General features: G+C 34.9%; 1 protein-coding gene across 1 annotated transcript in view; it reads left to right on the top strand.

The window, feature by feature from the left end:
- Window positions 1-5782, top strand: part of THSD7A (thrombospondin type 1 domain containing 7A) — a 564048-nt gene extending 558266 nt beyond the window's left edge. The window contains exon 28 of the mRNA XM_033192934.1: window positions 366-5782. Within this exon, the coding sequence (XP_033048825.1) occupies window positions 366-450 (85 nt within the window). The 3' untranslated portion in view covers window positions 451-5782. The remainder of the gene's footprint in view (window positions 1-365) is intronic.
- Window positions 5783-16617: the final 10835 nt, after the last annotated feature.

Here is a 16617-nt window from a genome sequence, read left to right as displayed (position 1 = left end):
ATATTCAACTATCTTTTAAAACATGCATTATTTATAAATTATACATTATTTATAAAGGTTTCTGACCAAATGAAAATGACCCTACTATGATATTATTTCTGTTGTCAATACTAAAAGAATCCCATTTGGATAATTTATCTTTTGTAGGATAGTAAAACACTTGAAGTTTACTTAGAGTTTATTCAAAGCAAAAACTGAAATTCAAGGAGATCAGAAAATCAAATTCTAAGGTAGACTTTAGGCAATGCAGGCAATGAAGCGATTTTGGTTTATCAATTTGTTTTTACTTTTTTTTGCTTAAAGCAATCAAATTTACAATTAGAAACTGATTTTCTTTCTCCTAATTTTAATGAATTGTTTTACAGCAAAAAGCCAAAGAAACCCCAAAGAAGGCAAAACAACCGACTGAAACCTTTAACCTTAGCCTATGATGGAGATGCTGACATGTAACATATAACTTTTCTGGAAACAACCAGTCTTGGATTTCTGACTTCATAGATGTCCAGAGATCACAACAAATATATCCAAACTGTGTGGATTAAAATATATTTTAATTTTTAAAAAGGGCATCATAAAGACAAGAGTGAAAATCATACTGCCACTGGAGATATTCCAGACAGTACCACTTACATAGAGACCATCAACCATGAGAATTATAGGAGATTTAGCTGAATACATGCCGCATTCTGAAAGTTTTATGTCATCTTTTCTGAAGTCTACCAACTGAAAAACCACTTTCATCTCTAAAAATAATGGTGGAATTGGCCAGTTAGGATGCCTGATACAAGACTGTCTGCAGTGTTAATCCATAAAACTTCCTAGCATGAAGAGTTTCTACCAAGACCTCCACCATACTATAGTCAAATTAACATGTGTACTCAGTTGAATGATACACATTATATCAGATTATGTACTTGCTAATAAGCAATTTTAACAATGCATAACATATAAGCTCTAAGCTAAGCAGAAAATCCATTGAATAAATTCAGCATCTTGGTGGTCAATGGTAGATTTTATTGACCTGCATTTTAGAGACGGAGCCTCTTTTTTAAGACTTCATTCTTGTCTCTCTCCAAAGTAAGAATGCTGGACAAGTACTAGTGTCTTAGAAGGAGGAGTCCTCAAGTTCAGTATTTTATAGTGGTAATTGTCTGGAAAACTAATTTACTTGTGTTAATACCATACGTTTCTACTTTCCCTGATTTTCAAACTGGTTGCCTGCATCTTTTTTGCTATATGGAAGGCACATTTTTGCACTATATTAGTGCAGCATGATAGGCGCTTAACCAGTATTGCCATAGAATCTGCCTCTTTTCATATGGGATGAAGACATCAGTGCCAAGAGTGTCATGAAGACATTTGCAAGTTCTTGTATCCTGGAGAGAGTAAAGTTCAGTTTGGATGGCAGCAAGATGAAATCAGCTACTACACCTGCTGTACACACACTTCCTCATCACTGCAGCCATTGTGAAACTGACAACATGGCGGTAATTTAAGTGTTGAAGTCCCTAATCCCTTAACCCTCTAAAAGGTGGATTCCTCTAGTTGGTTTGTAATTGGTCTTTGAAGGCTGTTTATGACTAGATTTTTATATTTGTTATCTTTGTTAAGAAAAGAAAAGAAAAGAAAAAAAGGAACTGGTTGTCTTTTTAATTTTCAGCGGATGGAGAAAATAATGTATCAATGACTTTTGTAACTAAAGGAAATCAAAATTATATGCTGATTTTTCTTTCTCTCTAATTTGATTTCCCAGTTTCAGCTTGAATGTCTGTGTTGCAGGCAGTATTTCAAGATCCATAGTCTTTTTCCTTTCTCACTGACAAAATTTGAAGCAATCTCTTCCATGTATGATTTCAAAACTAAAATGTTAAAAGAGAGAAATAAATATCTTGCCCAAGACTTCATTACATATCTAGACCAAGAGTGGCAAACTTTTTCTGTAAAGGACTATACAGAAAATATTTTCCATAAGGTCTACATTGCAACTTCTCAACTTTGCCATTCTGCTAATGCGATCTTAGTAAATAAAAGAATGAACATAACTGTTTTCCCATATAACTTTCCTTACAAAAACAGCGAGTAGGCCACCTTGGCAGGTCATATTTTGCTGACTCCTGGTCTGGATGTTTTTTAATGCTAACTCTCCATAGTGTCATCTTTCGTTTTCATTCATTTACCCACTGACTGTTCAATGTTCAAAGGTGAGAATTTACAGTCATTACGTTTCCCACTGTATCAAAAGTAGCTATATTTTCTACAGATGTAGCCCTGGGAATGGCACAGTGGAACAATATTTAACTCAGCAGACTTCTTGCAAATGAAAGGAAAACTCAAAAGGTGCCATTAAATAGCAATACCATTTTCAGGCAACATTATTGCAACAACCTTTGTGAGAGAGGAGGACACTAGCTTTTCAGGTTCTTTGAAAAATAGTATAATATGCTATTTTATCTTAAACAGCTGTGTTCCTGTAAAAGTGTTTTGGATTAGAAGGTATTTTACCCTCATACTGGAGTATGAACTCCCCCTGCTGTTGATTAGAGTGTTTGCAAAGATTACAAAAGACATCAGGTTAGGATGTCATTGTCCCCAAAATGAAAATATTTGTATGTATTTCAATAAGAACTAAATGCAGTAAGCGCTGATTCCTTATTCAATATTCACTATCATTTCAAAGAGAACAGGTAGGAAGATGAAAATTTTACTTTAAAGCAAGGATTTAAACAAAACCATAAAAACAAAATCCATTTTATCTGTTTTATTAAAGAGGAAGAAAAAATAATATTGTTACTCTAAAACTGTGATTGTCTATGTATATACTCAGGGGTCTTCCAAATAATCCTAAAGTTGATCTCTTTGAATAAAATAAAATCCGTTTGTCCAAAATGGTTAAGAGAGAATCTATTATGGTTACTTGAAAAATCCAGCTAACCCTCTTATGAAATGTGTGCAACACCTAATAATTTTTAAATGTGGGATAGAATAAAATACTGTTCCTACTAAAGCTATACTGAAGATATTGTAAAATGTCACTAATTCAGAAAAGATTAGTATCATCCTACCTATAAGAATTAATTAGAAAATCAAAATTATAGAATGTTATGAAAAATACATTTTATTCATAAATTGATTAGATTTTACAGCATATATGCATATATATACACACACACACACACACACACACAAAATTATATGAGAGAGGGGAAATTAATTAGGTTCAACATGACCTAATATTAGAGAACATATTGGAAGATCACTGTTAGGATAAATAAATACTGGATAACCTCTTGTTAGAAAGGTCGAAAGAGGAGAATGTAGCAATCTGGCTATTTTGGACAAATGGAAGGTTACTATATTCATGTTTATAACATGAAAATGGCCTTATTTTTGTTTCTGGCATGAGACAATGAGTTAAATATTTTATTGGAATTTCATCAAAACCTTATTTTTCCTGTTCCTTCTAAAAATTTGGGAGGGGACTGTAGTAGTAACTTCTCTATTGACACTTTCACCTTACCGAAGTGGTCTGTGAGGCCAAAAAGATGTAGAACTGCTGTTCCCTAGACTGAAGGTCTGTTTGGTTTTTTAAAAAAAGAGCAGAAAAAGTTTGACACAGTAGCATATGATTTTGCTGGACTATTTCACTAGAAACCATGTAGAATAGAACTAACTGATCTCTTTTGAAAGGGGCTGATTTGCTTATTCATCAATACCTAATCCAATATATGGACTGTAATCTTATTCAAAGCCTTTTTTGAGGACACTACAGTGTAGCTTAAGTGAATTAAAAAAGAGTGTATAGCATGTTTTAATTACTTATAACAAAGCACAAATTACTTCTAACAAGGCAAATATGTATTGACGCGTAAGACACTCTGCTAGGCACTGTAAAAAACAAAAGTTAGTAACGGCTTTTGTACACATAGGTACTTAAGACATCCAAAAGAAGGGGAAAATGCTTAATGAGTGAAGATAACAGTGAAACCTGTTGACTTTTTCTCTAGGTTTGTTTTTAGAGGGGGTTAGTATTTTCCCCTATGTAATATACATGTCTTTAGGCCATGGTATTAGGAGTTTGATTTTTCCCTGCCCCACCCTCAGGTAGGTGGCAGTGGTCACTGTAACTTAATCAGACCCCTGTTAAGTTCCTGGGCATTTCAAGATAAATTCATGTCTTCCTTCTCACAGGAATTGAATAGACCTCTCACACATTTATTTACCTCCCCTAACAACCTGTATCCTTGGTTCTTTCTGATTATTTTCTTTGCTTGGTCTCTTTCTACTCTCAACAGCTATTCTTACCTACTTCCCATGAAACATGCCCAATCTTTTAATTTAAAAAAAAAAAAAAATTCCTATATGTCCTTCCCTACTAGAATCTAAGTGTCACTCACTCAGAGTGTGAACATCCTGACTTACACCAAATCCACTGGTCAAAGAAATGAATAAAGGGAAAAGGAAAAATGTGGAAGGCATATAGGAAAAAAAAAGCCCTTTTCTGTAAAAATGTCCATGCCTACACTTGCTTTAGATCACCCCATATCCTCCTGTCTCCATCTCAAGTCTTTGTTCACATTCCACACCACAAGACAGTGAGGGCGGCCCGTGCTTTTCAGTACCATACAGAAGGGAGAGCCTGTTCTAAAGCTGACGTGGGTCTGAACAGTACATGAGAAGCACAATTCCCAAATGATCTGGGATCTCCTGTTTATGAAAATATTACCAAATTCAAGTGTGGGTTCTTCTATGTCCACTCTAAAATTGAGGGTGTTGAAAGAATAGTAGTCCTTGAGCAAATCTGTGAGGAATCTTGTCGGAATGTGATCTTTCCTGGGACTAGTTTAGCTGTGAGAGCTACATCTGGCTGTTCTGGGAATAAGAGTCTCCCCTGGTCCTGCGCTCAGGCGGCCCTGGCTGCAGGACAGGATTTCAGGTATCAGAAACTGGTGTGTGAGCCAAGCAAATAGTTATCCTTTTATAAAAAGGATGGTTTGCAGTGTGTTAAGGTAATCTTATATCTAGCAGGGACACTGAAAAATGGTTATGTCTACATTATTAAATGAATAAAACTAATGCTAACCAGTTAATATTGCATTTTTTTGTGTGTTTCTACAAAGTCAGATCTTAAAAGTGGGCAGTATATGAAGAGCTTTAGTTTGTGTGAGTCATGTTTTCAGTGATCAAAGATCTCTATATTATTTAGAATATAATTGTCAGTCTTGTTGTGTTTTGTAGATTTATTGTTTTTAAGCCATAGTTTCTAGATTACCTACTTTTAGTCCTCAGTAAACTTTTCCCAACTATTTTTCAGAAATCTGTTTGTGTTTATTTTTAGAAAGTAAACATTTATATTCCTTTTCTGGTACTTTTTTCTCCATTTCTATCACAGAGATTTGAAGAGATCAGTATCTATCACTGTAAAATATAACTTTATTAAATTTGCAATCTGTCTTTCTATAAATTATTATTCCCTAAATGTGTATTTTATGTTATCTACCTGAATATTTATTCTGTTTAAATAAGGAGGCAGCTGTCTAAAAATTTTTGTTAATATTACTTTGTAAATTGTGTAATTTATTTTACATTATGTACATTTCCTTTTTAACGCACAAAATGTCTATGTACAATTAACTACAGATTTGCAAATAATGTCACTAAGCTTTATTCAGTCAATACAGATGGCATGTGAAGATGTAATATGCTTTTTTACATTTTCATATGGGTTATTTGTAAATAACTATATTGCTGACAAACATAAATACGGAAATCATTTTCATTCTAATCATGTGTATCTGTGTTTGTTTTGATTTGCACCAATTGCTTCTTAAATATGAATTAAAATTTTTTCCCAGTGAATACCTAAACCCTTTTACCTACTGTATCGCCCTTTCCTGGGTCGTATAACAACTCCAATTTGGAAAGTTCAAGAAATGCAAACTTTTACTTTGAAAGTTGGCTGAGGCCACCAGATGAATCATGGACAAAAGACCTCCCAGTTTCCAGTCAGTTCAAAAACGGCAGCAGCAGAGGATGGGGAAACTCTCTACAACAGAGTACAGCTCTTCCCACCCAGTCAGTCATAAGGCACACCCCTCGCTGTCTCTTGTCCCTGTGTCTACCTACAAAAAACCAAACCTAAAAGTCAAAGCAGAAGCTCACGCCTTAACAAATTCAGGAAGGGACACACAACTTAGACAAGTTACTTCTGGGGTAGTTTGCAGTTAAAACATTTTCTGAAATAGCCATTTGCTAAAATGTAAGTAAATAGGGAACCATCTAAGCCCTCAATCTGTGAACCACTCAGAACATGTCACTAGCCTACATGCTTGATGGAAAAATGGTAATTTCCAGTCTTTTTATTTTCTGCATTACTCGTTACGAGTGAAACTAGGTGAAAAAATTTTTCAAAGTGTCACACAGATTTTTTTCTAGATATCTGGACTTTCATAGTCAAATAGCTAACTTCGTTTTCTATTTTGCAATTGCAATTTATGCCCTACAAGCAAAAATATAAATATGACTAGTCTACATTTTATTTTTGCTGCTTCTGTGTCCCTAGTGATTCTTTCATTAAAGTCTGTATATATTCCACAACACACACACTTCAATTTATACCCCCCATCAGTGTCAGTTACTCTGAAAAGATATTGTATGCATACAAAAATGCATAAATGTAGTCAGGCTTTCTGATATTGCAGTACTTTTATGTGACTTCCCTTCCCCCTTTCACCTTCTTCTATAGCATCTCCCAGCCAAGTTAACTCAAGTTAACAATTTGATATGTATCCACTCATATTTTTCTCCTTAATCATATGACATTATAAATATGATAGTGGGGAGTGAGATGGGAGTGAGATGGAAGAGAGAGAGAGAGAGAGAGAGAGAGAGAGAGAGAAATGGTGAATTTAGTAGATACAATTAGGAAACAGCTTCATTTTTTTTTCCTGTTACTGTTTTCTGACACTATAAAATGTTCTTCATTCTGTCTTTGGCAACACCTAAGGCAAATCCCATGGCTTTTTGATAACAATAAGAGTTATCAAAGTATCAGAGCTATCAAAGTTCCAATCCAGGCTAATCAAAACATCAATCCCTCTCATTGCTTTCATCTCCTTGACTAGTAGTACATTTGAGCAGCTTTTCATCTTTTCATATATGTCTGGCTATTTGGACTTGACCTTCTATTACATATAATTTTCAAATGGCAATTATGATGATGCCAATATGGTTGTTAATTTTAGGCCATCAACTAATTTTTATTTTATTATTTTTTGAGACAGAGTCTCATTCTGTTGCCCAGGCTTGAGTACAGTGGCGCAATCTTGGCTCACTGCAACCTCCGCCTCCCGGGTTCAAGCGATTCTCCTACCTCACCCTCCAGGACTGCAGGCATGTGCCACCACACCTGGCTATTATTTTGTCTGTTTAATAGCGAGGGGTTTTCACTGTGTTAGCCAGGATGGTCTCCATCTCCTGACCTCATAATCTGCCCACCTTGGCCAGGCATGACCCACTGCACCTGGCCCTAAATTTTAACTTTTCTGTAAAGAAGGAAAAATAAATTTGGGGATTCTATTTCCCCACAATCTTTTTTTTTTTTTTGGTCATCTCAGGCAGGGGTTCCCCCACCATGGCTGTGGCCACCTCACTGTCCCCCTGCCTGTTGTGAAGCTGGATATTCTCTCTCTATCCTAGCTAGCCCCTATGCATGCACATTCCCACTCATGCTCACCCTTGAGCACAGTGTTGCTGGAAGTGATGAAGCTGGAGCCCAACCTTCTGTTAAACTACACATTCTCCTCAGAGCTTTGACATTTTTACTACCTCTACCTAGAAACTTCCCCTTGATATAGGCATGGCTGCTCCCCCACTTCATGCAGGTGTCTTCTCAAATACCACCCCTCTGAGAAGCCTTCCTTGACTATCCCATCACTCTCTATTCTCCTGACCTTCTTTTGTTTTCTTCATGGCACCTGACATTACATATCTTCCTGTTGCTTGTTTTTTTCTCTCTCCCACACAATGAGAGAGACCAGGTCTTTATTTTGTTCCTTGCCTGGAATAATACCCAACACATAGTAAGAATTATGATTTCTTTTTGGGTGAATAAGTGAACAAAAGAATCAGTGAAGTGCAAAGTTTATGACGAAAGAGTAGATAATAATAAATAGCGGATTAATTATGAAGAGGCCACTAGGGTTAAAAAACTAATTAACTCATCCATAGCTTAAAGCTCTCAGTACTCTACTGTCAAATATATCTTGTATTCATTTCACTAGCCAGATATATGTTACTCTAAACACTTAGAATGCACAATGCTGACGAGCAGAACAGTAACACAGCAGTTGAAGAAAGAAAAACAGTAACTGACACTGGCATCATAGAGGAGCGTCATTAAATACCTAAGGATGCTCCAGTAAGATGTGGGCTAATGGGATTTACAAAACTATATTGAAAACAGGGTCTGTAAAAGACACGATTCTATTGTAGTTTTCACCCAATTGTAATTTAAGTGAATTAAATTAGTGAGAAATTATTCCAGGGGGAGTAGGCAAGAACGCTTGGAATACTGGAAAATTAAGCAAAGGACAATTTCAAATTCCTAAAAAGTCTTTGATCCAGGATACAAAAGCAATCTGATTATACTATTCAGTCTTAAATAAAATTAATTGATTTTATGTCAGTAATAAATTATATGCTATTTGCTTCAGAGCAAAAATAAAATGGAAAAAACAGAATAGAGTAACAATTCAAAGTGCTTCTAAATTCCCATAATTTGCTTTGAAACAATAGAGGAGGACATTCAGCAAACATGTAAATACTTTAATAGACCATTTAAAATCCATTTCTTATTGAAAACAATGTCTTGATTTCCTTGAGAGGTAAAAAGAATTTCAAAATCAGAGTCAGCCAGAAAGTACTACAGAGGGAAAGCCAACGTGTTAGTGGATAGCGTGGACCTGTGTCCCAGTCTTTTATAAACACAGTGAGTTTAGTGAGAATCCTGTCACACCACATCCCCAGTGAGCCTCCAGCGGCTATGCTGACAGCTGAAGTATAACTGTACCCTTTCACAATTTATCTTTATAAAAGGTTCGCGCATTTACAATATTTGTCTGCTGGCGGGGGTTATTTTTAACGTTTATCACTTTGTACGATGTGTTTCCCAAAGGGTATAGGTCTTTTCTTCTGATGACACTACCTTGCGATCTATGAGGGAAAAAATGGTTTATAAAATAAAGCGAGTAGAAAAGTATCCTGGCTGTAGAAGGAGGTATAGTGGACATGATTATAATCGGAGACTTCTATAAATGACCCTTAAAATTAATTTTGGTAGGCTCATGAATTCTAATCTTTATATGGAATAATACGTAGGAAAATTAAATTAAAATGTCTCCTACAATGATAGACTGAGGCTATGTCTGGTAGTGATCATGATATAAATGCAAGTTGCAAAAACATTATGGCAACATTTGTTCAGTGATAAAAACTAAAGAGGCCTTTGATAAAATTCTCTTCAGAATAGGCATCATATAGGCTTTCAAAAATCAACAATTCCTAGCCAGAAAGATTTAAATGTAATTACAGGTTTATAATGAAAGCAGATGTAGCAATAAATTGGCACATTATCTTACTTAGATGCTAATACCAAGTGTAGGCACAGTCCATCGGTATGGAAGTATTAAGAGCAACACCTACCACTGACAATGGTCAGATCCTGCATATTTTACAAAGTTTGTTAAGAAAAGGAAACCAAGAAAAGACTAAAAACCTCTATTGAAAGTTCTGTCAGGATATGGGAAGAGGGCCCAAAGAACAAAGAAGAAAATACAATAAATAGCTTTTGAACTTACCAAAAAGATTCTCAAGAGCATTTATAATGAAAGAAATGTTATTTAAAACAATGACACAATGGATGGGGAAAATGAAATTTGACAATCCACTATCTTATCAAGTATATAAGAAAACCAGTATCATTCTTTTTTATTTCTAGTAGAGGTAGTATTAATTGATAATCAAGTCAATAAAGGGCAATGTAAATACTATTTTTAATTATAAATAAACATATCCTTTAACCTAGTAATTCCACTTCTAAAAACTGACCCCAATGTCTAGAAATAGATTGACAGATGATAATGATTTGTGTATTATATATACGTGTACGCATGTGTGAATACAGAAGTGACAGATATATAATTAATATAAAACATGCACAATAATATAATACAAGGATATGTGTTGCATCATGTTGGTATTTGCTAAAGTATGGAAACAACATAAGTAGACAGAAACATTGTCCACTGTGTTTTGTGGATGAAAAGTTTAAACAAATAACACAAGATCTTGTCTATAAGATCTTATTTCTGTCTTTAATTTGTCAGAATTGGGGACTGGTAAAATTAGGAAGAAATCTCAGCACATATATATTCAAAAAATATTTCTTAGTTATCTTTTTGAAATGGCCCTCAAGCTGTTTACTTTTAATGCTTCAAACTATTTTTTTTTTTTTTTTTTTTTGAGGCAGGGTCTCGCATGTGCCCAGTGCAATGGCAAAATAAGCTCACTACAGCCTTGACCTCCTAGGCTCAAGCAATCCTCCTACCTCAGCCTCCCAAGTAACTGGGACTATAAACACATGCCACGACGCCTGGCTAATTTTTTGTTGTTGTTATTGGAAGAGACAGGGTCTTGCTATGTTGCCAAGACTGGTCTTGAACTCCTGGGCTCAAGCCATCCACCCATCTCGGTCCCCCAAAGCACTGGGATTACAGGCGTGAGTGACCGTACCCAACCTGATACAAAATATTGATTGGAAGTTGAGAATCAAGATCTTTGATGTAGTATAAAACTCAAAAATGTTTACTCCTAATCATGTATTTTAAAGCCAATTTAAAAAGCAATCATAAATGAGGGTACTTCTGCATAAATAAAAGTAAAAATGATGCTAAATATTTGTCATTTTGGAATGGACCTTTTTTTCTGCCTAAGTCCCTATCTTCCAAAATAATTTTAATTTTTTTAACCCTCTGGCTCGTTGTTGCTAATGTGAAACTGTACTTTTGATGTGCCAAAGGAATAACAAAAAGGAATTATCTTACATTTTAGCAATTGCCTGAAGTTAAATTTAATGAACTGAAAAAAATGTTTCCACAACATTAGTAGGAACAGCTAAAAAAAAAAAAAAAAAAAAAAAAAAAAAAAAAAGTCCCTTTTCTGTCTGTGGTGGTCAGTGCTTAACAAATAATGAGCAAAACTTTTGAAACTCATGTGGACTTAGAAAACTTGGAAGTTCAGAGAACTGGTTGTCTTTCTGATTAGATATCCAGACTCAATTTTTGAGGCTAATAAGTAGGTAGGGGGAAAAGGTACATCAAAGACCTCTGGGGAAAAAATGGAACAAATGCTTACCTAATTGGATTATTGCTATATATCTCCCAAAACATCCTGTTAGAACTTGGCTGTGAAAAACAAGAACAACAAACACTTCAGAAGCTTTTGTCTTTCATCCAGGAATAGTTGGAGGAAGTTGAAACCTAGTATCAATGGTCAATCCAAGGACAGGTGTAATGAGAATGTTATTTACCACATGAAAAGACTTAGTTCTAACATTCCTCAATTGCTTCACTAATGTGATAACTGCTGGCAAACTATATTTATACTACAGTATAGAGGGAATTGCAGACAATTAAAGCTGAGAGTCTGAGAAAACCATCTTCTCTCAAACAAATGAGAAGGCATGGTGTAAGTATTCACTGAATACAGGCAGTGGCATGTGGCATGCATCTCTACCCATTCATTCATTCCATAATAATTATTGAGAATCTATTATATGCCAGACACCATCCTAGGCTTTGATGTAGTTGAAAAGAAAAATGACAAAACTTGTGTTTATGGAGCATACAGTCCAATGAGGGGAAAGAGACAATAAAGAAACAAGGAACTGCAATATACTGGTTGGTGGGAAAATGCCATTGAGAAAAATTAAGTAGGGTAAAATGTTAAGAAGTGCTACAACATGGAAGAAGAAGTCCCCCTGATCTGGGCACATTAAGAAGAAATGTAAAGGATGTGACAATTGAGAGAAACAGAGGTCCCAGGCAGTGAGCATTATGTGCAAAGCCCCTGAAGGGGGATCATGATTTGCTCATTATAGAATTATACAACAAATCCTACATGGATGAGAAAATTCTGCCTAAGAATAATAGTGGGTTGCTGAACTGGGAAACATTCTCCATCATCTCCTTAGATATTATGCAATATGTTGATGCTTCAGTTAGAAACTTCATGGAAAGACAGATTAGACTGAGAAAACTGAGATTCCAGAGTCAGAACCACCCCAACTTTCTGTTACCATAATGAAACATCTCTGCATCTCTTCTAAATATATCAAAATGTTCTTGGTATGTTTGGAAAAATGCTGTAAATGTTAAAAGAAAAAAATGGTATCCTCTTAGAAATCATAGGCAATAAAGACTTTGAGAAATATTTTTAATTCTAGTATTCAGGTTTGTTAATAAGGAAAAGACATGGACATACTCACAAGAAATTTAGCAATATATATTGATCTTAAAATGTTAATGCCCTTTGACCATGTAATTCCACTTTAGCAATCCTAAGTAAATTATTCAATATGATAAACTTTTATGCACTTCATTGCAACATCACAGATATTGGTTGAAAATATATGTTCAATCATACACATGAAAAAACTCATACTTAAGAGAAATCTACAAATTTAAGGAATATGGGATAGTATGCGATTTTCCCAGTTCTTTTTGAAAATATGAAAGAATTCATACTGGAGGGAAAGCCCTGTAAGTATAAAAAAATGGGGTAATAGCCTCAGTGTTTTTAGTTCTAGTTGAATACATCAAAGAATTTATTTCTGATAATAAAACCTATAAAGGTACAAAATGTGGTAATGTGTTCATTTCTCTCAGATACACTAAAAGACATGCTAATGCCCACTGAAGGTGGGTCGCAAATACAAGAATGTACTCTTGATTGAAAACCTAGTAGTTTGCAAAATATAGGAAAGTTTTAATTTTAATGATTATGTTTAAAGTCATATGGAAACACCCACTGGAAAGAAATCTCATAAATGTACGTAATTTGGAAAGCTTCATGCAAATTAAATATTGCATAATGCTCAAAAATGCACATGGATGAAATGTTATGTAAGTCATAAATATATTGTGCTTCTCAGTGACTCATTCTTAGGGAGGGTCTCTAGTCTATAGATTTCTACTTCTTTTGCAAGGAAACAGGTGAGAATTCTGTAGATATTCTTTAAGAAAGAGTACACACATTTAATAGGTAGTTTTTTGTTCTTAAGTCAGTTAATAAAAATTTTTTTTCATTCATCTAAAAGGGTGTTGAATCCATGGGTGAATTGAAATCAACTTCTAACATATAGGCTAAGATGGATTTTATATAACATTTTAATTGTTCTGTGATTAAATAAGTATTGATTGTTGGGATTTTCTTACTGTATATATCGCAAGTGTTGGTTATCCCTCATTTATTATATATACTCCAAATGTTTTATTAGAAAAACCACTCTTTTTGTCACAAAGAATTTTACTCTATATTCTTTGCTAATAGAATTAGTATCAAATTATAAGTATGTAAAGTTTAATGTATAGTCTCACATGAATTATCATTTCTTGTACTTTATCTTTTGTGACTCCGTTATTTGGATAGTTCACTTTGAATTAAAAAGAGAAGTGTGTGTGTGTGTGTGTGTGGTGTGTGTGTGTGTGTGTGTGTTCAATCTTAGGGGATGTTAGAGGAAATATGTTACATTCATATTGAAGCACTGAAAATTCTAAATTCTATGCTGATTTTCAATTTTATGTTAGTGAAGAATTTTGACATGGAAAAGGTTTATAATGTTCACTGAAAAGCAGCAGGATACAAAACATTGCACATGGTAAAAATATACTTCAGCATGGCCCCATGCCATAATGCAATGTAAACGGGAACTTGGAAAGAGAAGGTCTGGGTTCCAGCTCGTGTTCATCACTTATCATCTTGGTGTCTGAGAGCAAGTCACTGAGCCTCTCTACACTTAGGTTTTCTCTTCTATATAAGGGGAAGAGAATAACACCACTTCTGCCTTCCTTATACAATTATAAATAAAAATAAAATAATATGAATACATTTAATATGTTTTATAAATGCTATTATGATTGGTGTAATCTTCCTTCAAACATTTTTAGAGTTTTAGTATTATACCACAGAGTTTGAACTTAAGGCATTTTAAGCTGAAAATTAAATAGAAAAATAACTCTGGCAGCCATCAGGGCAAGGTTAGAAACTAATTAGAAGACTACTGCATTGGTCCAGAAAAAATAAAATGAGAGCTGAAGAAAGAGGAAGGAGTAATAGATATGAGAGGAGGATTTCATCAAGATATGTTAATGAGTTTGAATTGGTAGCACTTGATAACCTTTTAGATGAAGAGATTGATAAAAAGATAATTCCCAGGTGCCAGCTTAATTATCCATTTACTAAGACTGAGAGTGTAGAATAAAGATTGCATTTGGGAGCAATTGTTAAGTTTCAGGTGACTGTAGGACATCCAAGCAGACCTATACAAGGAGGATACTATACACTGGAGTCTAAACTCAATAGAAGGCTGGGTACAGTGGCTCACGCCTGTAATCCCAGCACAATGGGAGGCCAAGGCAGTCAGATCATTTGAGGTCAGGCGTTCAAGACTAGCCTGGCCAACATGGTGAAACCCTATCTCTACTAAAAACACACAAAAAAATGAGCCAGGCATGGTGGCGCCTGCCTGTAATACCACCTACCCAGCAGGCTGAGGCACGAGAATCGCTTGAACCCAGGAAGCAGAGGTTGCCGTGACCTGAGATTGCACCACTGCACTCCAGCCTGGGTGACAGTGTGGGACGCTGTCTCAAAAAAATAATAAAAAACACAAACTTAATAGAGAAGTTCAAAATTGTAGATTCAGAATTTGTAAGTCATCAGCCTTCAGTTAAATAAGAAGCAGTCAGAGTGCTGTGTAGAGAGACAACCCTGAGAAACACAAATATTTAATGGATGAAAATACAGAGACAAATCTGCAAAGGATAACATTAATGTAGAAATGAAAGAGAACAAGGAGAGAGTAATATAAAGGCCAAGGATAAGAAAAGAACTTGTCAAAATATTGCAGAGAAGGCAAAATGAGATGAAGACTAGAATTTATTATATTTGGCGCTTGGGTCATTGCTGACTTTTGTCAGAGCTGGGTGAGTGGAGGGGTGGCTACGGAAGCGTGTGGAAGGGCAAGTTGTAGGTCAGGAAGTGAAGACATTTTATAAATAGTTCTTTTGAGAGTATTGGCTAGTGGGGCAGGTAGGACATCTCCCTAAATAAATGAAATACATGAGAGAGCAATAAAAATATATGTGATTTAGTATAGAAAGTAAAAGCAGACAGTTGCTATTAAAGATACAATTATTTGTTTTAAGTTTACTCCATTAACTGAACTAAGAGTTTAGCATGCGTCATTATCTCATTTTCACAGTGCTTCAATGAGGTAATATGACATCAATTGTAAAATGATAATATTGAGACTTGGACGACAAAGCAGGCATGCCTGTAAGCCTCCAGGGCCTGTCCTCTTAACCACTGGACTGTGCCAATTATAAGTTTATTGAGCTGAAGTCTTCAGCCTAAAAATGTGAAATGAGTCTCAGTTTCTCTTCTAGAACTACAGAGAATAATTCATATCTTTTTCCATATTACAGATTGAGCATCCCTAATCTGAAAATCTGAAATTTGGAATGTTCAAAAATCCAAGATTTTTTGAGAGTCCATGTGATGCTCAAAGCAAATGCATATTGGAACATTTCAAATTAGGTATGCTCAACTTGTAATTATATAATATCAATATTCCAAAATTACAAAAATTCAAAATCCAAAACATTTCTAGTCCCAGACATTATGTATTATTCGTCGTAAAGATGAATAAAGGGATACTCAACCTTTATTCATCTTTAAGTGTTTAAAGAAAAGTTCCCATGATATCCCACACCTCCTTCTCAAGCAAAATATTCCTGATTCCATCATGGTTCTTCAGATTAATTTCTATCTAAGCTTGCCTTTAATACACAAAGATTTGAGGTTCACAGACTTCTTATAATTCCAGTCATCTCACTCCAGACATTCTCCATTGTATCACTCTTCTTGGGATAAAATGCCCAGAACTGAAAATGACACACTAGATGAGGTCAAACCATCCTTGTTCTAGCCACAAAATACCAGTAAAAGCACACTAAGATTATATTCACACTTTTTGGTACATAGTCTTCTTTCAAATGACTAAGACTCCTAAATTTTCCTATTCTCATGAAGGAAAGTTATAAATTCTTTTCAATATTACATTCTATTACTATAATATTACAGAGTTCATTATCTTTCATTGATATACCATCGTTTGCATTTATCTGTTACATGATTTTACTTTTATTTTCCAGTCTCTGCCTTTTAAGAAATATTGGAGACTTGTCTATAATCCAATGTATTATTTGTCTCCATCTTTGTGCCCTTTGTGGGTTTAATGCACACCTTTCTGTCTTCATCCAATACATCCATACTATTTGA

The sequence above is a fragment of the Trachypithecus francoisi genome, unplaced genomic scaffold (genome assembly GCF_009764315.1).
Source record: "Trachypithecus francoisi isolate TF-2019V2 unplaced genomic scaffold, Tfra_2.0 Lachesis_group4, whole genome shotgun sequence".
Taxonomy (NCBI): Eukaryota; Metazoa; Chordata; class Mammalia; order Primates; family Cercopithecidae; genus Trachypithecus; species Trachypithecus francoisi.
This window is presented reverse-complemented; position numbering and strand designations above follow the sequence as displayed.